Below are 24,016 nucleotides of genomic sequence, written 5' to 3' on the forward strand. Positions count from 1 at the left end.
TTCACTCTTGGGTGTCCACACTGGTGAGTCTCTCTATTAGACATGGCTTACTCAAGTTGGACTGTGCCCCACAAGGTTGCAAGCACCACCCTCCGCGGTTTACTTGATGAGTTGTCCACATGACGTGGTCTACAACTATCGCTGGTTCTCATTTAAGGGCCTCAATTGGCTTCCGGGTGGCAATGACATCGTTTGCCGTTCCTGTTCTGGACAGCGCGGTGACACAGTGGTTAGCACTGCTGCCGCACAGCGCCAGGGACCTGGGTGCATTTCTGACCTTGGGTGACTGTCAGTGTGGAGTTTGTACATTCTCCCCATGTCTGTGCGGGTTTCCTCTCACAGTCCAAAGATGTACAAGTTAGGTGGAAATAGCTATGCTAAATGGCTCCTTAGTGTCTAAAGGTGAAGTGGCACTATAGGGTTGCCTAGGTAGGGCACTCTTTCAAACGGTGAGCGGACTCAATGGGCTGACTGGCCTCCTTCTGCACTGTCGGGATTTCATGCCTCAAAATCTTAAATTCTTAGCTCCGAGGCAAAAATGCCATCGCTTGTAAATATTAAATCGATTGAATAAATAAAAATATATGTTGTGAATCCAAAATCCACTAACTTACACAATCAATTGTAGCGGTAAAATAAACATTCATACACATAAGGGCAGGGAGAATAAATTGGCACTTTTATCAAATGCCTCAATTTAATTTAATTGATTTGATATTAACATTTTGATGACTTGCAATGCGCAGGAATATTTAATATTTGAGCATCTGCTTTCTTTCCCAAGCAAATCTTTATGAAGTCACCGCCTACAATCCCACTTCTTTTCTCTCCGTCTTAAGACATTTGCACTGAAGTGATTTTTCTTTCTACCGATTTAACGCAGCATCTGCAGAATTAATCAGCGTCCAATCTGCATTGTAGTCTGTGACAATAAGACAAGCTTGGGTAGACTTTAAAGGAGTGCTCAAGCCTTAAGGCAGGAATGGAGACTGGAAAACAAATCTCTAATGCTTTCCTTGTGTGTGTTTTTTTTTCTCTCCCATCCAGTTATGCCTCGTTTTGCTGAACAAGTGGAAGTTGCAATTGAAGCGCTGAGTACAAATCCCCCACAGGCTTTCGAAGAGAATGAGTTCATAGATGCTTCACGCTTAGTTTATGATGGAGTACGTGACATAAGGAAAGCAGTGCTGATGATAAGGGTATGCTCGCCAATTGTTTACTTTGCTAAGACTTTAAAATATAGAGGTTTTTCATAAAGCCAATACAAAAAGGCTCAATTTTAGATGTGTCACATTCAGTGTTCAACCTATGGATTGATTATCTTCACGTTTCAGTCTACTTCCCATTTTAAGACTACATACCATTCATTATGACTGAGGAACCGCTTCCACGGTACACAAGTTCCTTTCAAATTTTCAGCAAGTTTTGCAAAGCATCAAAGGTTTAAATTTATCCCCAGTTAAAGCAATATTTGAGAATCACACTCCTGAGTGACTTTTCGCTCCATAATCTCTTGCAGTCAGTGAGGCACCAGAAAGGCTCAATATTTCAGATTGGTAACTGGATGAGGTCCCAGCAACATCTCAGGCAGCACCTGCCAGACAACCCCTGCAATGCCCATTTGAAAAGGAGAATCCCTGTTTTGGTGTCAATTTCAAGCAGTTTGTACCTGGATTTATTTGGGGCTTTCTGGGCCATTGAGCGGTGCTGACAAACCTATAGTCGAGATGGTATTGGTGGGCCTCCTCCTTCACAGAAAATATTTGTACCACTGAATGTGTTGCTAAACTTTCGGAAGCCAGCAGCTATCGAGTGGGGCTGCAGATGCACTTAACACAAACTTGGGGAGGCAGTGGTGAAGTGGTATTTTCACTGGACTAATAGTCCAGAAACCCTGGGTAATGCTTTGGGGTTTGGGGTTTAGGGAAGGAAATCTACCATCTTTAACTGGTCTGGCCTAATCCAGGCCCGCAGCAATGTGGTTGACTTAAATGCCCTCTGAATTGGTCTAGCAAGCTACTCAGTTCAAGGACAATTAGGGATGGGCAACAAAATGCTGACCCAGCCAGCGACGCTTGCATCCCATGCATGCATTAAAAGCAATTCAACATACAGTTTGCCATTATAGGACCATAAAGTCACTACAGTGCTTAAGGAGGCCCATTCGATCCATCGAGTCTGCACCAACTCTCTGAAAGTACACCCAACCTAGGCCTAAACTCCCACCCCTTCCCCGTATCCCTACCTAACCTACACATCCCTGGACACTAAGGGTAAATTTAGCATGGCCAATCCACCTAAGTTGCAAATCTTTGGACTGTGGGAAGAAACCGGAGCATCGGGAGGAAGCCCACGCAGACATGGGGAGAACATGCAAACTCCACACAGATGGTCACCCAAGGCTGGAATGGAACCTCGGTCCCTGGCGCTGTGAGACAGCAGTGCTAACGCTGTGCCATCGTGTCGCCCTATGTTGCGTGGGGAGGGGGGTCAAATGCAGAATGGCGGGAGGGGGGCCATTTTACGTTTTGTGCACCAGGCTAGCCTTTAGAAATGGTGCCCCAATCTTTAAAAAACAAAGTTGCTGTGACATCGTGGGACCTGCCCCTTCAAGGTTTTGCACCATGTTGCTAATGGCACAGTGGAGCAAACCGCCGATGGTGCCAATGGCTTCAATGCCGGTTTTCCCGCCCACTGCCACACTCTGCGAAAAGATGGTAAAAGTCCACCCATAACCTTCCCCCTTTGGTAGTTGACACAAAAGCTGAGAGGGAACCCAGATAAGTGGAAACAGGCTGATCAAAAAAATAAGGAAATGGATAGCTTGGGATGCTGATGAATAGTCAGTCTTGTTCAATGTGGAAGTTACAACACAGAGAAAGGATAACAAACAGTGATAAAAAGATAAATAACATCTTACGCTACACAGGAGAAGGATTTGGAGGTGCTGCTGGATGTATTGCTGAATAATTCAGTAGTTGTTGCAGCAGGGAAGAGAATGAATAAAATCTTGGACCAGAGAGCAGCTGAAATATAACAGAATTCTCAAAAACTGCTTGTAAAAGTGTCCCAGCCATCGTGACAAAGGCATCCAGGCATTCTAGGGAGGAGCATCTAAATTAATAGCGAGATAAGGTGCCTGCATTATGAGGAGCAGGTGCAGAAACTGGTTGTGTTTACACAGGAGAAGAGAAGACTCAGAGATAATTTTATTGAAGTTAATACTTAAAGGGCATTGACAAGATAAATATTAATAAATTTAACTCAGTCGCACACTCTACAGCATTCATCAACTTATAAAATGTGGTTAATATAGTTACCTCAACAACGAAAGCTTGCTTTTGTGCAATGCCATTAACACAGAGCACCTGCCCAATTCCTTTCACAGAAGAGGAACTGACGAAGGGGGATATCTGGAAGGGTGGCTAAAAGTTTGGTCACGAGATGGGCTTTAAGGAGCGGCTTAAAAACATTTTCGTGGCTTGTAGCCCCAATGACTAAAGCACAACGAACCAATTAGAGGAGGCGATGGTTCTGTAAAGGGGAAATGTGGGCTTACAAAGCAAAAGGATATGACAACATTACAAGGCAGCTAATTAGCTAATGATACCTAAAGTTTGACAGAAAGGGACAAAGTGTACAAACATGAAAAAACAGCAGCCAATAGGGTCAAGAAGGGGAAAAAATGGTAACAAGACAACATTAATGGGGCGGGATTCTCTGGGTCAGAGAATCGCCAGGGGGAGTGGGGCACGCGAGTCACGTGACGCCGTTCCGACGCCGGACTGCCGATTCACCGCTCTACATGCCCCCCCCCCCTCCCCCGGCGATTCTCCCCGTGCGATGGGCCGAGTTCGGCTGAGCCCCGCCAGTGTCGTTCTCGTGTGGTCCTACCCGGCGGGACCACGCCGTCCATGCTGCAGGGGGTTACCTGGTGGGGAGGAGAGGGGATCCAACCCCTGGGGGGGCCTGCACGGTGGCCTGGCCCGCGATCGCGGCTTACCAATCGGCGGATGGGCTTATCCCGGTGAGAGCCTATGTCCCTCCGCGCCAGGCCCCCGTAGGTCTCCGCCATGTTGCGTTGGGGCCGGCGCGGAGACGTCAACCCACGCACATGCGCGAACTCACGCTGACCATGGCACGCATGTGCTGACCCGCGCTGCCCGTGCTGACGCCCGTATCAGCAGCTGGAGCAGCGTGAGGCTCTCCAGTGCCGTGCTGGCCCCTATGCGGCACAGGTTCGCTGATCCTAGGGGCCAGATGACGCCGTCGTAAAACGTTCCGCCGTTTACGATGGTGTCAACACTTAGCCCCAGGATCAGAGAATCCCGCCCAGGGCTTTGCTTAAATGCACATAGCATTCGGCAGAAAATAAATGAATCAACGGCACAAATTGAGGATAATGGACATGTTCTTCTAGCTATTACAGAGACACAGTTACAAGATCAAAACTGGGAACTAAATATTCAGGAGTATGTGACTTTTTGAAAGGCCAGGCAGGAAGGGTTGTGGAGCTTTGTTAGTACGAGATGGAATAAGTATGATAGCAAGAAATGATCTTAGATTAGAAGATGTGGAATCTATATGGGGGGAGGTAAGAAATAGCAAGGGGAAGAAGACACTGGTGGGAGTAGTCTGTAGGCCCCAAAGAGTAGCTATACTGTAGGATGGAAAATCAACCAGGAGATAATAAAGCCATGTAAAAAAAAGTACTTTAATCATGGGTGACTTCAATCTTAATGTAGATTGGGAAAATCTAATTGGCAGAGGTAGACATGAGGAAGAATTCATAGAATGTATTCAAGGCAGTTTCCCAGAACAATATGTTGCGGATGCAGCCAGGGATCATGCTATTTTGGATTTGGTAATGTGTAATGAGGCAGGTTTAAGAAACCACATGGTGTTGAGGGTAGTATTTTAGCATCGATAGAGGTTTGGCTAACTGATAGAAGATAGAGGGTTGGGTAAAAGGTGTATTTTCAGGATGGCAACCTGTAACTAGTGGAATGCCACAGGGATCTGTGCCATGACCACCGTAATTCACAATATAAATAAATGACATGGACATGCCGTGCAGCACGGTAGCACAAGTGAATAGCACTGTGGCTTCACAGTGCCAGGGTCCCAGGTTCGATTTCCCGCTGCGTCAGTCTGTGAGGAGTCTGCACATTCTCCCTGTGTCTGCGTGGGTTTCCTCTGGGTGCTCCGGTTTCCTCCCACAGTCCAAAGATGTGCAGGTTATGCCATGATAAATTGCCCTTAGTGTTCAAAAAGGTTAGGAGAGGTTATTGAGTTACGGGGGTAGGGTGGAAATGAGGGCTTAAGTGGGTCGGTGCAGACTCGATGGGCCGAATGGCCTCCTTCTGCACTGTATGTTCTATTTTCTATATTTTATGTTCTAAGGGAAGTGAATGCAGTATTGCCATGTTTGCAGATGATGGGAAAAATAGGCGGGAAGTCAAGTGGTGAGGATGATACAAAGAGTCCACAGAGGGATATGACCGGTTAAGTGAATGGGCAAAAACTTGGCATACGGAATATAATGTAGGAAAATGTGAAGTTATGCACTTTGGTCTAAATAATAAAGGAGCTGAATATTATTTTAATGCTTAAAACTGCAGCACAGAAAGATTTGGGGGTCCTCGTGCAGAAATCACAAAAAGCTATCTTGCAAGTTTAGCAGGTAATTGGGAAGGTCAATGGAATGTTGGCCTTTACTTCAAAGGGAATGGAGTATAAAAATAGGGAAGCCCTGCTACAACTATACAGGGCACAATTTCGACCACACCTGGAATACTATGATCAGTTTTGGTCCCCTTATCTGAGGAAAGAGGCAGTTCAGAGAAGGTTCACCAGGTTGACCTTGGTTATGAGGCATTTTCGAGGGCATAGTCTCAGAATAAGGGATCACCCATTTAAGACAGAGATGAAGAGAAATTTCTCCTCACAGAGGGTAGTGAATCTGTAGAATTCTTTACCACAGAGAGTTGTAGTGGATGGATCATTAAGTATGTTCAAGGCTGAGATAGACAGATCTTTAATCAGGAAGGGAATCAAGAGTTATGGGAATTTGGTGGGAAAGTGGAGTTGAGGATTATATCAGATCAGCTATGATCTCATTGACTGGCGGAGCAGACTCGATTGGCCTCGTGGCCTAATTCTGCTCCGATGTCTTTTGATTTTATGGTTTAACTTACACCCCAGTGAGATGCACTGTACTAGAGACAGAGAAATGGAGACTTTGAGATCATTGGGGCGATGATTGAGATCATTAGGGCAGGAAGGCATTGTAGAGATGGAGCGAGGAGACAATGAAGGGATTTAAATGTACATTTGAGGTGTTGGTGGTCTGGAAGACAGTGTCACTCTGTAAGGACAGGGGTGATGGGCGACAGGCACCCTTGTGGTACCAGATATGGGCAGCAGATATTTTGATGGGCTGGAGCTTTATCGAAGGCACAGAATGTGAGACCTGCCAGGAGACTATTGGACTTGTCAGGTCCGAAGGTGACATGGGCATTGGCTTCAGCAACCGATAAGGTGAGTTAGAAATGGAACAGGATAATGTTATGGAGGTGAAAACAGACTGGCTTTGTGATGGAGTGGAGTGGATATGGAGCTCAACTTCAGGGCTAATTTGCTGACAGTCTGGTTCAGCCAACACGGTGACGGCTCATATGGAATCAGTGCCAAACTTATGAGCTTGTAGCAGGAAAAGAAGACATTGATTTTTGTCTAAGATCAGCTGGAGGAAACTATTCTTCATCCACAACTGGATATTGGACAACCAGAATTGTTTTATTTCACTGAGATTCTTTTCCCTCCGGAACGACTACTGAGTCATAGTCAGAATGAAGGTGATCGCTAACAGAGAACATGACAAATTCCTAAGCAAGACTAACAGACTGGACACTGGATTCTGCACGCCACCATGATGTTCCGGCTTTCTTGGCCAGTATTCACTGGGGTGTGAATGGGTGCAAGTATTTTCCAGCATGGCCCTGATGTGGTGGTTCTCACAATAGGCCAAAGGGATAAGTAATCAATGTAGGTGCCCCCAAAGTCCATTGGAGCACCTCCTCCCCCCACAATGCAACTCCTACCCACCCCACCCCTCAGACACCCATCAGACGTCCCATCAGGCCCCCTATCAGACCGTCAATCAGACTCCCGCCATCAGACCCTCATATCAGAGTCCCCCATATCAGACCCCCATATCAGAGACCACCCCTTCAGTCACCCCTGCCTTGAAGCTAAAGAGTGGTCCAGGCAAAAAGACTGAAAATTCACTTTATAAAAAGCCAAAAGCACATCATCAGGCTTTAACCCCCTCAGATCCTTTGATTTGCGAGGCTTCTATTCACCTAAAAAGAGAAATAACTTTTAGTAGGCTCTAATTGACAGACTGGTGCTTGGATTGTTTATTTTAATTTCCCTTCACATTGGGATACATCCCAAGTACCTTGCAGTGAATCTAACCACAATGTTTACAAACATCGAGGAGATAAGTCCTTTCATTTCCTCTTTTATTCAGCAGAAAGCACTTAACTGCTTTTGATGTGGTGACAACCGATCAATCATAGCTAAATTTTGATAAAGGCTTGTGATGTGGCTTTGGCTTTCTATGAAATAATAACTGCTGCTTTCTACACCTCTGTCTGAGGCAGCATGTGTAAGGGACAGATGAGTGAAAAATGACTGACTTTTCACTGTTTCTCCCTCGTCTGCTCTTTAGCTTCCAGGTGGGGTGACTGATTGGGGGGGAGTCTCCGATATGGGATGGCTCTCATGGCGGGGTTTCTGATATGGGGGGTCTCTGATGGGGAGGCTGAAGGGGGTCTCTGATGTGGCAGTCTGTTGGGAATTCAGTGGAGAAGGTGTCAGGTCACCCTCTTGTGCGTGTGCTGTTGCGGGGGGGGGGGGGGGTGGAGGTTGACCTAGCAATCCTTGTGGATGGTGGGGGGAGGATGCCCCTGCTTGCTGGGTGGCGGGGATGTGGTCAGGATTTGCGTTGTGGAGGGTGGGGAAGCCAGCCGCCGAACGTTGGCATTGGGCTGCCCACTCAAAACCATAGAATCACTAGAGTTCAGAAGGAGACAACTCAGCCCATCAGGTCTGCACCGACCCTCTGAAAGAACACTCCACCCCCCAGCGCCCTATCCCCGTAACCCCATCTAACCTGATGAACAATATCGCTATGTTGTGACTGAACAGTATAGCTATTGTATAGATAAATAGTATAGCTATGGTGTTAGACAGTATAACTGTGATGTAGATGAACAGTATAGCTGTGATGTAGATGAATAGTATAGTTATGGTGTAGATGAACAGTGTAGCTCTGGTATAGGTAAATAGTTTGTCTATGGTGTTGGACAGTATAACTGTTGTGGATGAATAGTATAGCTATGGTGTCGATGAACAGTATATCTGTGATGTAGATGAATAATATAGCTATGGTGTAGATGAACAGTATATCTGTGATGTAGATGAATAGTATAGCTATGGTGTCGATGAACAGTATATCTGTGATGTAGATGAATAATATAGCTATGGTGTAGATGAACAGTATATCTGTGATGTAGATGAATAGTATAGCTGTGGTGTAAATGAACAGTGTAGCTATGCTGAGGTTGAATCGTATATAGAGTGAGTCATATAGCACCAAAACAGGCCCTTCACCCCACCATGTCTATGGTGACCATCAATACCAAACTACACTAATCCAATTTACCAGCACCTGGTCCGTAGCCTGCTATGCGATTTAAGTGTTTGTCCAGATGCTTGATATAGTGTGGTGATAGCTATGGGGCTGGAATCTCCATTTTGGGAACTATGTCCCCCACGCCGTTGTGAAAACTGTGATCTTTTACGCCAGGAAAACTGGCGTCAAAAGGCCACAGATTCACCGCCTTGCAGGGGGCTAGCAGGCAGCTGTCGTGGAGCTCGCAGCGCCAGCTGTCGATACGGCCCCCCGTACTTCCGGATCAGAGGCCGCACATGCACACGGTGGTAGCCTCCAGCGGCTGCGCCGTGTTCAATGGCAGACTCAGACTGCGGACCTGGAACGCGGAAATAGTGCCCACGATCGGCCGCTCTCCCAACCCGGACGCCCATACAAAAACCCCAGTCTTGAATGAGGCCCCGCCCGCCCTCTGATCGGCCCATCCCCCGACTGTGGCGGCCCCGGACTGAGTCCGCAGACGCCACGTGGGTATCATGGACGGTGGGACCATGAGTGGTCCATATCACCGGGAATTCTGCCGGTTGGGGACGGAGAATAGAGGAGCGGGCCTCAGGCAATGGCCTCAGGTGGTGGATAATCGGCGCGGCCGCTTTTCGGGGGGGCGGAGGATCGCCGGTCCCAATTTTGTGCGGGAAACTGGATTCTCTGCCCTGTTGCCGAACATGATTTTGGCATCGGGGTGTGGAGAATCCAGCCCATGGAGCGGATGAACAGTACAGCCATGGTGTAGAGGAACAGAATAGCTATGGTGTAGACGAACAGTACAGTCACGGTTCATATGAACAGTATAGCTCTGGTGTAGACGAATCATAGAACCCCTACAGTGCAAAAGGAGGCCATTCAGCCCATCGAGTCTTCACCGACCCTCCGAAAAAGCACCCTACCTCGGCCCACTCCCCCATCCCATCTCCGCAAACGATCCTTTGGACGCTTTAGGACAATTTAGAATGGCCAATCCACCTAACCTGCACATCTTGGACTCTGGGAGGAAACCGGAGCACCCGGAGGAAACCCATGCAGACAAGGGGAGTTTATGCAGACTCACATAGACAGTCACCTGAGACCTGAAGCGAACCTGTGTCCCTGGTGCTGTGAGGCAGCAGTGCTAACCACTGTGTCACCATGTTGCAACGATGTAGATGAACAATATAGCTATGACATATAGTTAAGGTATTAGTTGAATTGTATTTCTGTCTTTCAGGAGGATTACATTTAAGAGGGAAGAAGTATTAAGAGTGTAATGATTATGTATCTTCTTATTTATAACTATTGCTGATCTCATCAGTAAGTGCCGTGAAGTCATTAGTTGGTGTTGTTACCTGTGTATACTCATATTTAACTGCCGTTAGTTCTCATTCTATTCTGTTATTGTTATTTTGATGTTTAAATAGTTGCTCCCGTTTTTGAGTCCACACTGTATTTTAAATTTGGTTATTTTTATATATTAAAGAAGATTAATTTTATTTAGTAACTTAATTAACAACTACATTTTTGTGGTCAAGTTACCACACTATGGTATTGATGAACAGTATATCAGTGCTGTAGATATGGCTTTTCAAATAGAATTGTTCAGAGGATGTGTGCGTTGCTGGCATGGCCAGCAATTATTGCCCATCTTTAATTGCCCTTGTACTAGGCCATTTCAGAGGGTATTTACAGGCAAGGGGACAGTTGGTAAGTGGGAGTCTTTCAAAAGTGTGTTACCTAGGGTTCAGGGTGAGCACATTCCTCTTCGAGTGAAGAAGTAGGGAACCTGGATGACTCACGATATTGAGGCTATGGTCCAAAGGAAGAAGGAGACATATGACATGCATAAGCAGCTGGGATCAAGTGGATCCCTTGAAGAGTATAGGACTTGTTGAACTAGAGTTAAGTGGGAAGTCAGGAGGGCAAAAAGAGGACATGAGATTGTCTTGGCAGATAAGGCGACGGAAAATCCAAAGAGCTTTCGCAAGAGATTGCAAAGGGCAAAGAGTGACTAGGGAGAGGGTAGGGCCTCTTAAAGATAAACAGGGTTAGCTATGTGTGGATCCACAAGGGATGGGAGAGATCCTAAATGACTATTTCTCATCAGTATTTACTGTTGAGAAAAGCACGAATGTTAGGGAAATTGGGGAAATAAAAAGTGATGTCTTGGGGAGTGGCGGGACTGTCATATGAGGAGAGATTGACTAGGTTGGGATTGTTCTCGCTGGAGCTCAGAAGAATGAGGGGGGATCTCAAAGAGACTTATAACATTTTAACAGGACTAGACAGGGTAGATGCAGGGAAGATGTTCCTAATGATGGGTGTGTCCAGAACCAGGGGTCACAGTCTGAGGATTCAGGGTAAACCCCATTTCGGACAGATACAAGGAGACATTTCTTCACACAAAGAATGAAATGAAAATTAAAGGAAAATTGCTTATTGTCACAAGTAGGCTTCAAATGAAGTTACTGTGAAAAGCCTGAGTCGCCACATTCCGGCGCCTGTTCGGGGAGGCTGGTATGGGAATTGAACCATGCTGCTGACTTGCCTTGGTCTGCTTTAAAAGCCAGCGATTTAGCCCTGTGCTAAACTAGCCCCAAAGAGTGGTGAGCCTGTGAAATTCATTACCATAGGAAGTAGTTGATGGTAAAACTTTGAATATATTCAAGAGGCGGCTAGATATAGCACTAGGTGAGAATGGGATCAAAGGCTATGGGGAGAAAGCAGGATTAGGCTATTGAATTGGATGATCAACCATGATTGTGATGAATGGCGAAGCAGGCTCGAAGGGCCAAAAGGCCTCCTCCCGCACCTATCTTCTATGTATCAGGGATCAGGGGTGAGCTGGCAAGGTGGATACAGAACTGGCTAGGTCATAGAGGCAGAGAGTAGCAATGGAAGGATGCTTTTCTAATTGGAGGGCTGTGACCAGTGGTGTTCCACAGGGATCAGTGCTGGGACCTTTGCTGTTTGTAGTACATATAAATGATTTGGAGGAAAATGTAACTGGTCTGATTAGTAAGTTTGCAGACGACACACAGGTTGGTGGAATTGCGGATAGCGATGAGGACTGTCAGAGGATACAGCAGGATTTAGATTGTTTGGAGACTTGGGCGGAGAGATGGCAGATGGAGTTTAATCCGGACAAATGTGAGGTAATGCATTTTGGAAGGTCTAATGCAGGTAGGGAATATACAGTGAATGGTAGAACCCTCAAGAGTATTGAAAGTCAAAGAGATCTAGGAGTACAGGTCCACAGGTCACTGAAAGGGGCAACACAGGTGGAGAAGGTAGTCAAGAAGGCATACGGCATTCATTGCCTTCATTGGCCGGGGCATTGAGTATAAGAATTGGCAAGTCATGTTGCAGCTGTATAGAATCTTAGTTAGGCCACACTTGGGGTATAGTGTTCAATTCTGGTCGCCACACTACCAGAAGGATGTGGAGGCTTTAGAGAGGGGGCAGAAGAGATTTACCAGAATGTTGCCTGGTATGGAGGGCATTAGCTATGAGAGCGGTGAATAACTCGGTTTGTACATAACTCGGAACTAAGAGGTTGAGGGCTACCTGAAGAAGCTCTTAAGGCTTTACCTGATAGAGCTCTACAAAATTATGAGGCATAGACAGAATCAATTAATACGGGGCATAGGTTTAACAAGGTGGGCATTAGGGGCAAGGTATAGGTAGAATTGTACGAGGCAAGTTTTTACGCAGAGGTAGTGGTGCCTCGAACTTGCTACCGGAGGAGGTGGTGGAAGCAGGACGATAGTGACATTTAAGGGGCATCTTGACAAATCCGTGAATAGGATGGGAATAGAGGGATACGGACCCAGGAAGTGTAGAAGATTGTAGTTTAGTCGGGCAGCATGGTCGGCACGGGCTTGGAGGGCCGAAGGGCCTGTTCCTGTGCTGTACATTTCTTTGTTCTTTGTTCTTTGTATCTATGTACACATGACAGAGAAGGAGGTGCTGGATGTATTAAAGCGCATCAGGATAGACAAATCCCCGGGACCTGATGAAATGTATCCCAGGATTTTGTGGAATGTGAGGGAGGAAATTGCCGGCCCCCTAGCTGAGATATTTAAATCATCGGCAGGCACAGCAGAGGTGCCTGAAGATTGGAGGGCAGCAAATGTGGTGCCCATGTTTAAGAAGGGCTGTAGGGCTAAGCCCGGGAACTACCGACTTACTTCTGTCGTGGGTAAATTGTTAGAAGGTATTCTAAGGGACAGAATCTACAGGCATTTAGACAGGCAAGGGCTAATTAGGGAACGTCAGCATGGCTTTATAAGGGGAAAGTCATGTCTCACGACTTTGATTGAGTTTTTTGAAGGGGTAACCAAGAAGGTAGATGAGGGTAGTACGGTCGATGTTGTCTACATTGACTTTAGCAAGGCCTTTGGCAAAGTACCGCATGGTAGGTTGTTGCAAAAGGTTAAATCTCATGGAATCCAGGGCAAGGTAGCCAATTTGATACAAAATTGGCTTGGCGACTGAAGCCAATGGGTGGTTGTGGAGGGTTGTTTTTCAAACTGGAGGCCTGTGACCAGCGGTGTGCCTCAGGGATCAATGCTGGGTCCACTATTATTTGTGATACATATAAAATTTCGATGAGAATTTAGGAGGCATGGTTAGTATGTTTGCAGATCACACCAAGATTGGTGGCATAGTGGATAGTGAAGAAGGTTATATAAGATTGCAACAGGATCTTGACCAATTGGGCCAGTGGGCCGATGAATGGCCGATGGAGTTTAATTTGAATAATTGTGAGGTGATGCATTTTGGTATATCAAATCAGGGCAGGACCTATTCAGTTAATGACAGAGAGTTGGGGAGAGATACAGAACAAAGAGATCTAGGAACATAGGTTCATAGCTCCTTGAAGGTGGAGTCACAGGTGGACAGGGTGGTGAAGGAGGCATTCAGCCTGCTAGGTTTTATTGGTCAGAATATTGAGTACAGGAATTGGGACGGCTTGTTGAAGTTGTACAAGGCATTGGTAAGACCACACATGGAATACTCTGTTCAGTTCTGGTCACCCTATTATAGAAAGGATATTGTTAAGCTAGAAAGAGTGCAGAAGAGATTTACTAGGATGCTACCTGGACTTGATGGTCTGAGTAATAAGGGGAGGCTGGATAGGCTGGGACTTTTTCCCCTGGTGCATAGGAGGCTTAGGGGTGATCTTATAGAGGTCTCTAAAATAATGAGAAGCATTGATAAGGTAGATAGTCAACATCTTTTACCAAAAGTAGAGGAGTCTGGAACTACAAGGCATAGGTTTAAGGTGGTAGGAGAGAGATACAAAAGAGACCAAGGGGGAAATTTCTTCACACAGAGGGTGGTGAGTATCTGGAACGGGCTGCCAGAGGCAGTGGAAGAGGCGGGTTCAATTTTGTCCTTTAAAAAGCAGTTACACAGTCATGGGCAGGGTGGGTATAGAGGGATATGGGCCAAATGCAGGCAAGTGGGACTAGCTTAGTGATAGAAACTGGGCGATATGGACCAGCTGGGCCGATGGGCCGGTGATCATGCTGTAAACATCTATGACTCTATTTAGTAGTGTTGCCAATCGGCACCAGAGACGCCAATAATGTTGCTCTTTTTAATGAGTGGAATACTATCCCACCAATCGGCACCAATAATGTTGCCAAATTTACGAGATGTGACAGTTCTTAATGATAATATTGCTTTTCAGAGTCGCCACCAAATGATACCACCACAAGGCTTTACCGGATATCGATCAAAGGACCAAATGACCAGTTAGTCAGTTCAAGTTCAAAGATAGTTTATTTACACACAAGGATTACTTCGACATGCAACATAAAACACTATAAGTTAAACTACACCTAACAACTACAATAACCTATACTTAACTTCAGGGCAACCGGCTCTCTGCAGATGAACAAGGCCTTTGTTCAGATCTTGCGTGGCTGGGTAGAAGAAGTGGCTTCGTTTCTGCTCGGCTCATCCGTCTGGTAGCGATCATTGGTCTTGAACTTGTCTTCTGGTCGTGATGCTACACTTGGTTTTAGGCGTAGGCCGGGGCCAAGAGAGACCGCACACATGGCTGTGTCTCTTTTTATCCCTCTGGGATTTTGCGCTCTTTGGGGCGGTCCTTAGCTTTGGACCCAATAATTCAACAGGCTTCGATCACTGCCTTCGATTTTGGCCAATAAAGGGGCGGGTGCCTTGATGGCTGGGCGTGTCCTGAGTGGTCATTTACCTTGGCTGTCTGGGCTTTTTTCGCAAAGGGAGTGGCGCCGGTTAGTCTGCATCTGTATCGGTTACCTGAGTACAGTCCTTTTTTTCTGGGGAAATGGGCCATTAGAATGCAAACGAGCGGGGGTTTCGATTGTGTCTAGCTATCTGGGTTGCAAATACACACACAAGCTCTGAGTGTGTCTGAGTCCTGGGTTGACCATAATTCCCATGGTCCTTTGCAGGTGTCCATCTGAGATGGCTGCAGTAGTCAACCACATTGCTGTGGGTCTGGAATCACATGTAGTCCAGACCAGCTCAGGGTGACAGATTTCCTTCCCTGAAGGACATTGGTGAACGAGATGGGTTTATGCAACAATTGACAATGGTTTCATGGTCATCATTAGACTTTTAATTCCAGATTTTTATTGAATTCAAATTTCACCATCATGCCATGATGGGATTCAAACCCAGGACCCAGAGAGCTACCCTGGTTCCTGGATTATTAGTCCCGTGACACAACTGCCTCAGACCACAGTCATAATATTGTCATAAACAGAGTGGCAATAGAACATGCTATAATAATTACTTTTGATGAGTTTGGAAAGGATTGAGGTTATATTTTAAGTCTGAAAAACCTCCCAATTTTAAGCATTGGAATGTTGGGCTATTATTAAGCCTCAGAAAACTTCAGTGAATAGGCATAAATCCTTAAGTTTTTTTGTTTAAACTCTTCAGTTATGTCGCCGTTAGTTTTGTGAATCAGCTGTAATTTGTCCCTTTGTCGTGACTAGGAGGTTTAAAACTGATGGTGAAAAATTAATAATGTTCTGTCATGTGCTCTGTCAAAATACTCATTATGACTTGCAAATGTAATCTATATTGATATTTTAATTGCTGTTTCCAAAGACCGGTTTTATAGATATTCAGTGCATCTCAAAAAGGTATCACAGTCATTCAAAACAAAATCAAAACGTACACATACGTTTGAAAGGTCTGTTCAATTGGTTTTGGACAATGCCTGTGTTCTCAGCACCATAGTAAGCAGTGCACTGATAGCTATTTTTTTTTTCTTAAATTGAGAATACGAGTTGAATGGCCATTACAGGATACCATTCTAGCTGAAAAGCATGGAAGATAAGTGGAGATAAATCAAGACATGATCATTCAAGATCGCTAAGATTAGGTTTCAAAATACCTGAAGGATAGTGACGGTATAAAAGAATACTTTGGCCTGGACATTGTTACGATGACCCTTAATTCCAATTTAGTGATGAGGAAGAAAGAGGAAATTTATTATCTATATTAATGATTTGGATGAGAATGTAGGAGGCATGGTCAGTAAGTATGCAGGTGACACCAAGATTGGTGAAGAAGGGAATGTAAGATTGCAACATGATCTTGACCAATTGGGCCAGTGGGCCACTGTATGGTAGATGGAGTTTAATTTGGGTAAGTGTGAGGTGATGCATTTTGGTAGATCAAATTAGGCAGGACCTACTCAATTAATGGTAGGGAGTTGGGGGGAGTTACAGAACAAAGAGATGTCGGGGTACAGGTTCACAGCTCCTTGAAGGTGGAGTCGCAGGTGGACAGGGTGGTGAAGAAGGCATTCTGCATACTAGCAAAGAGATACCTGCTGAGATTTCCCAGCATTTTTTCTTTAGTTTCACATTCTAGCATCCGTAGTAATTTGCTTTTATTCAGCATGCTCGGTTTTATTGGGCAGAATATTGAATACAAGGGTTGGAACGTTTTGTTAAAGTTGTACAAGACATTGGTAAGACCACACATGGAAAACTGTGTTCAGCTCTGGTCACCCTATTGTTATGGGCCACTTAGAGAACCCCAAAGTGTAACATGGAGTTCACCTGACCCACAACTTTTAATAGATTGTGGTATGGGGAGCACATGGCCCACTCTACGGGTGTGGTACAGCAGAAATTGAAAAGTATTTTTTAAAGCAAAACAATGTTTATTCTATGAACTCAAGTTAACCTTTTTAAAACATACAGTGAACATCTTAGCAACCATTAATTCAAATACAATCCCCAAAGAATGCAACACTAAGTAAACCTTTAAGCTTTCCTTTTAACATCCATACGACTTAAAACACCTTTTACCAGAAGCACATCAGGTTAAAGTCACTACTGTTATTAGTTTTAAATCACCAGGATCTATTTACAATCTTTAGATTACAGAAAGAGATTCATACACCTTCTGGCTGTTTCTGCAGCTATCCAGTTCTGAAAATGAACCTAAAACACACCCTGCAGCAAACAGCCTAAAATGAAAGTAAAAAGCTGACAGACAGCCCAGCTCCACCCACTCTCTGACATCACTGCAGTAATAAACACCCATTTCTTAAAGGTACTCTCACTACAGATATTTATATACACACCCATTTATAAATACCCATTTCTTAAAGGTACTCACACATGACACTATTATAGGAAGGATATTGTTAAACTAGAAAGAGTGCAGGAGAGATTTACAAGGATGCTACCAGGGCCTGATGGTCTGAGTTATAAGGTGAGGCTGGATAGGCTGGGACTTTTTCCCCTGGAGCGTAAGAGGCTTAGGGGTGAACTTGTAGAGGTCTATAAAATAATGAGGAGCATCGATAAGGTCGATAGTCGATATCTTTTCCCAAAGGTAGAGGAGTCTAGAACGAGAGGGCATAGGTTTAAGGTGAGAGGAGAGAGAAACAAAAGAGACCAGAGGGGAAATTTTATCACACAGAGGGTGGTTAGCATCTGGAATGGGATGCCAGAGGCAGTGGAAGAGGCGGGTACAATTTTTTTCCTTTAAAAAACAGTCAGACAGTTACATGGGCAGTGTGGGTATAGAGGGACGCAGGCAAAATGCGGGCAAGTGGGTACGCACGTCCCAATGTTGTCACGCACTGGAGTGGTATTTCGGTGGGTGGGCACACATGAGAGCTGGAGGTGGGCCCACTGACATTCTAGCGGGCATGTTCGCCCATAAAGGGGCCAATTGGGTGCAATTTTACATGGCCTATCTGCTTTCATGGTTTGTGCACCTATTGGCCAGACAGCCTTTATGTTGTACGTAGGTTCAACCTTGATCCAGGGTGGGTTGAAATATCAGAGCTGAAATAAAATTTATCTGGGGACTGAGGTCTGTGTTTGAATGTGCCACCTAGACACTCTGAGCATAGTCTTTCCGTCGCTATTCATTTTTCACAGACCTGCAGCTTCCTGAGACTTCTCCGCAGTGGCTGTTAAGCTAGCAGTGGAGCAGTTGAGTCAATGCGTTACAAAGAAATGAATGAGAGTTTCAGCAGCAAATGGGCTAAGGCAGAGAAGGAGGAAAATAGGATAGCAGATAAGCATAACACTTGTGCTCCTGAGTCAAACATACTCAAGCACTCTCTGTGGGCTGCATCACAGCCCAGCTTTGACTAACATTAATTCCATTCTTGCTATTTTAAACTGGAATGGTGTATTTCTTGCTTCAGGAATGTGCCTTCGCACGTGAAATTTGAGTTGAACAAGAACCAATTTAAATTCAAACCAAAAGTAGTCACATTTCGGACCTGCATGCTGGTCAGTATGACCTTCAAATTTAGCTTTGTAAACACTTCAGACAAATGACAAACATGAATCTGAAGGCCTGGTGTTTCCGAAGAAATCCAGGGGAATTATATTCCCCAATTCTGAACCCTGATGACTCAGTTGATGTGTGCCTTGCTGTCTGACATTGATTGCACTCACCCATATGGTAGTCTATCACGTTGAATGAAATTTAATGCAAAGAAGAATGAGGTGATATATTTTGGTAGGAAGAATGAGGAGTGGCAATATAAAACAAAGGTTACAATTCTAAAGTGGGTGCAGGGCCGAGAAACCTGGAGACATATGTGCACACGTTGTTGAAAGTGAGAGTGCTGTTTGAGAAAGTGGTTTAGAAAAGAGTACAGGATTTTGAGCTTGACAAATCAGGGTATTGAGTACAAAAGCAAAGGAGTTCTGATAAACCTTTGTAAAAATACTGGGCGCGATTCTCTGGCCTCGTTGCGCGATGCAACCGGCCCGCTCTCATAGGCAAAATCAGGATCTCGCCTAGGTGTGGCAAGAAACCAATTATCACCACTATTTCCATAGAATTAATGAGAGCCACCCCTTATCCAGCGGCCGCCCGTCCTTCATCGGCCTCCTCAGCGTGTGGCCATGCTGTAGCCGCTGAGGAGACCTTTTGAAAAACGTGAACCTGACGGAAGGGCTTCTGTGGGAAGCTGAGGAAGTGAGGAGTCATCTTTGCACACAGGCAAAGAACCCGGGAGCACTCGGCTTGCCAGTGGTCAGCAGGGGGTGGGGACTTGCGGTTGAGGGGGAGGAACCCCGGCTGGGGGTGGTGGACCCTCCGCAATGGTAGGCAGACATGGGAGGGTAGGGGGAAGGCGCTAGAGGAGGCAACTGCATGAGGCACCACCATGTCAACCCACAGATCATGTATATCCTTTCTGGGGGCAACCCTTGTCCCTGCCTGTCTGCCCCACCAATCACCCATAACCCCCAGCGACTGCTAATGTGGCCATGTGGCTGAAGGTTATTGCTAATAGGGAATTGGCAGTCATGTTTAAGTGAGCAACTCACACAACCCAAGTGGATTCCCGTGGGTGGGCGGGGCATGTAGCATGTGGGAGTCATTGCTTCGCATCCCAATCAGACCGTGATGCCTGGACACTGTGCCTGAACACTGGGAGGCAACACCACACACACAGAAGGCAACATCCGAACACTCAGTGTCACATCAATCCAGGGTGCTGGGACTGTGTCGGCAGTGACAGCGGATCACTGTTGAAGGCAGGGGGAGGGGGGGGGGGAGGGATGATAACGTGGAGAGAGCTGAGCGCCAGTGCTCCTCAATCATGCCATAATCTGACCCCTGCCAGCCTGCTAAGTACTCGCTCACACCCATCACCTGCATGCGGTGTGCCGGGGGTGGGGTGGGGTGGGGGGTAGGTGCCTGGAAAGACGGGCCAAGTGTTTGAAGGTCGGCACACATTGCGGAAGACAGTTGCATCATACTGGTTGTGCTCAAGGGTGTTTAATGTATTATACAATTCCCCACTCTCCCCATGGTGATGTCCGCTCCCCTCACGCTCCCCTCACCACCTCTCCTACCTACCCCTCCCTCCCCGGTGCCCTCAGTGATCCTCAATGTGCTTGGCCCTCCTAGCTCTACCACTACAACTAGGTGTCTCCCCAGGAGGCGGGTCAGAGGTGGAGGCAGTCAGCTGCTTACCTCGTCCTGTGGCCTTCGATGGTCCTGGCGGGCGTCCTCTGGTGGCTCTGCGGCCCGAGGACCCCGGCTCACTTGTTGGCAGCACATGCTCAGCTGTGCCTCCCTGTCCCATGTGCTGACTGTGAGTCGCGACCTCATCAGAGGGGTGGAACTCGGGCGAGCTGGCGGCCACCATCGCCATTCCATGGGACCGGTCTGGATTAGCACCAGTGCCCCCTCCTCCTGGTCAGTGCTCATAGGGCCCTGGGGTTCACTGTGGGATGGAGGAGCAGCTGGCTTGAGTCCCGGCTGCCACTGCATGACCTGGTCCTGCCAGCCCTGGGGGCTCCCTGATGTTTGCACCATCGTGTCGACGCCCTCGGCGATGCTCCTCTGTGCCTGGGACATGCTCTGCAGTGCCTCGACATTGCCCACCTGCGACTGGGACAAGCTCCGCAGCTCCTCGGTCATTCCATCTGAGAACGGGACATGTCCCGCAGAACGTCATTCAGGTCAGAGTGGTACTGGGTCATATCCTCCAGCGAGGCAGATATTCTGCCTAGACCCTCAGCCATGGCTCTCACCAACTACGCAACGCTTTGGACTCCTCCACTAATGGTGCTGTCATCATGCCTCAGGCTCTCCACTGCCGTCGCTACCCGAGCAGTGTTGGCCTCAGTGCCATGCATTGCCGGTGGCATCTCCAGCACCCGTAGCCTCTGGGACTCCTCCAAGCAGCTACGGTGTTGCTGGCATCTCTGAATGTCCTGACCATATCCTAACATCTCCAGCAGCTTCACGTAACCTTGTACCAGAGGCTTAGCATCAGGCTGGGACACAGCTGGGCCCTGGGATCCAGCAGACCTCAGACTGCTGTCTCGCCTGGGGGTACCTGCCTCCAGCTGATGCACATTAGCAGCTGTGTGGGGCTCATCAGATTGCACCCCTGAAGTCTGACCACTAACGTTTCCCACCAAGGTGCTGGTGTCTGCGCTGGTGGAGGGTCCGGATGACAGCTGTGATGCCTCGATCATGTCTGCCCCGGAGTTCCCCTCTGAGGCAGTCTCCTAGGATGCTAGAGAGGGTGCCACCCGGGTTGGGCTGACGCCTTCGGCTGGAGGACCTGTGGGAGAAGGGAGAAGGGTCAGTGGATGGGATGGACCAGTCAGTAAGGCAACGATAACTCATGTTTGATAGGTCCTCCGGGTGGGGCTCTATGGTTCCTCACCTCTGTGGCTTCCGCCATCCTCCGCATGGGTGACAGCTCTGTCCTCGGCCACCTCAGTCACCTCCAGGGTCCGCTCCTCGAAAGAGGTGGGGATTGTTATGTCCGGCACACCACCGCCAGTCTGGGCCCTCTCCCAACAGTTATGGCAGAGATTTTCCTGAGAGAGGGCGTTGTTAGCCACACACGTGGTGCGAAGGTGTGTGTGAAAGAAGGGTTGAAGGGAGGGGGCATGAAGGGAGGGTTCGGGACCGCATGGAGAGTTGGAGGGGTGGATGCACGCATGGGGGCAGAAAGATCTCGGGGGGGAGGTGGGGCGTGATGCGGGGGGTGGCTTTTGTGTCTACTCACTTGTGCTGCTCAGTGTAGATTGTTGACTTTCTAGGTCACTGACTTTTTCTTGTCACTGGAGGCCAGTCCTTCTGGTCACACTCCCGGAGCTTACAGCCGCTGCCATCTCGTCCCAGGCAGCTCTGGCTGCCCAATGCTCACCCTGGGACCCTCGAGGTAATAAGATATCTCTCCTGGCCTCGACTGCATCTCGGAGCCTCCCCAGGTCAGCGTCCCCGAATCTTGGGGCTGGTCTCCTGGGCGCCATGGTTGCAAGCTGGCTGTGGTTGGCTGAGCAAGTGCAGCTCGACCTTGTTAGCATGGAGCTGGCGAGCACGGTGCCGGCGAATCGGTTGATGAGCCTTCATTTGTGGCGAGAAGCCCGTGGGGCCTCGTTAAGTGGACCAATTAACGTTGAATAGCGTTGCCAGCCTCACTGGGCCGAGCGTTGGGAAGCTCGCGGCCGTTCCTGCTCGTTACCACACTTCAAAATCTTTCCGGCGAATCACGCCCACTATGTTCAATTCTAGGCACTCATTTACAGGAGGTTTTAAAAGCTTTTGAAAGAATGCCAAAAAAGTTTACGAAATGTTTATGTTGTGAAAAAAAATAAGGTGGCGGATTAGAAGCTTTCAGATTTCAGCAAAGACTGACCTGATAAAGGAAAAGAAAATAGAATATGAAATGAAGCAAATTAGCAAAAAACATAAAAATGGATTGTTAAAGCTTCTATAGGCATATAAAAAGGAAAAGATTCGCAAAGACAAATATGGGCCCTTTACAGGCAGAGGCAGGAGAATTTATAATGGAGAATGGGGAAATGGCAGAGAAACTAAACCAATACTTGGGCCTGGATTTTTGCCATGACAGGGTGGCCATTTAAATACCAGATGACTCCACTAAAGTGGTATTTTGGAAGAACAGAGGTCATGGGGGGGGGGGGGTGTGCATAGAGGGGCACAATGTTTGTATCGGGATTAAGAGGGCCATGCGGGCATGCAGAAGGGCACTACAGTGGCACGGGAGGAATGAAGCACTGGGATGCATGGGGAGATTGGGTTGACATGGATGGAGCATAGAGGCTGTGTGTGGGACATGAAGGGGTGAGGGCTGGTGGATATAAACATCAAAAATAGGAGCAGGCGAAGGCCATTTGGCCCTTCGGGCCTGCTCCACATTTCATTATAATCATCCAACTCAATAGCCTAATCCCGCTTTCCCCCCATATCCTTTGATCTCCTTCACCACAAATGCCATACACAACTGCTTCTTCAAAATATACAATGTTTTGGCCTCAACTACTTCCTGTGGTAACAAATTCCACAGGCTCACCACTCTCTGGGTGAATAAATTTCTCATTAGGGCGGCACGTGGTGCAGTGGTCAGCACTGGGACTACAGCGCTGAGGACCCGGGTTAGAATCCCGACCCTGGGTGACTGTCTGTGTGGAGTTTGCACATTCTCCCCGTGTCTGCATGGGTTTCACCCTCACAACCCAAAGATGTGCAGGTTAGGTGGATTGGCCACGCTAAATTGCCCCTTAATTGGAAAAAAATAATTGGGTACTCTAAATTTTTTTTAAAAACTTATTGAAAAATAAAAATTTCTTATCCCTCTGTCCTAAATGGTCTACCTCATATCCTCAAATTGTGATCCCTGGTTCTGGAGACATCCACTATCAGGAACATCCATCTTGCATCTACCCTATCTAGTCCTGTTCGATGTTTTGTCATTATTTATTTATTAAATGCAGTGCTGGAACACAGAAGCAGACTGGCACCACCGAGCAGCCTACACTTCCATTCAGGCATTACCCACTCCGACTCATGTTTGAGCCAGTGCACTAGCCCCCACCATCTGAAAATTCAACCTGCAGGCGGCCATTTTAGAAAGTTGGGCTTGTCAAACCGGAAAATCTCCCAACTTGTTGATCTCGAGCTGGGGCAAAAATCTGCACATGGTCTTCGCGAAGGAAGATACAAAAACCCTCCCTGAAATACTAGGAACCAATAAACTAGTGAGATTTACGCCCTGAAAGAAATTAGTAATCGTGAAGAAGTAGTATTGGAGACATGAATGGAAATGAAAGCTGATAAATGCCCTGGGCCTGATGATTTACATTCTAGAGTGCTTCATTCAGTTGACTGCACAGCTGGTTTGTGATGCATAGCGAGGCTAGCAGCACGGGTCTAATTCCTGTACTGGCTGAGGTTATTCATGAAGACCTCGCCTTCTCAACCTTGCCTAACGGTTGAATCACCACCAGTCAGCCCTCCCTGTCAAAGGGGAAAGCAGCCATC

At 47.0% G+C, this 24,016-nt stretch overlaps 1 protein-coding gene across 3 annotated transcripts in view; it reads left to right on the forward strand.

Annotated features, from left to right (window-relative positions):
• ctnna2 (catenin (cadherin-associated protein), alpha 2) overlaps positions 1-24,016 on the forward strand; it is a 1,959,617-nt gene that overhangs the window by 1,618,437 nt on the left and 317,164 nt on the right. For all 3 annotated transcript variants that reach the window (XM_072497636.1, XM_072497638.1, XM_072497639.1), the window contains one exon: positions 1,048-1,199. In XM_072497636.1, the coding sequence (XP_072353737.1) occupies positions 1,048-1,199 (152 nt within the window). The remainder of the gene's footprint in view (positions 1-1,047; positions 1,200-24,016) is intronic.

The sequence above is a fragment of the Scyliorhinus torazame genome, chromosome 3 (assembly GCF_047496885.1).
Source record: "Scyliorhinus torazame isolate Kashiwa2021f chromosome 3, sScyTor2.1, whole genome shotgun sequence".
In the NCBI taxonomy this organism is placed as follows: Eukaryota; Metazoa; Chordata; class Chondrichthyes; order Carcharhiniformes; family Scyliorhinidae; genus Scyliorhinus; species Scyliorhinus torazame.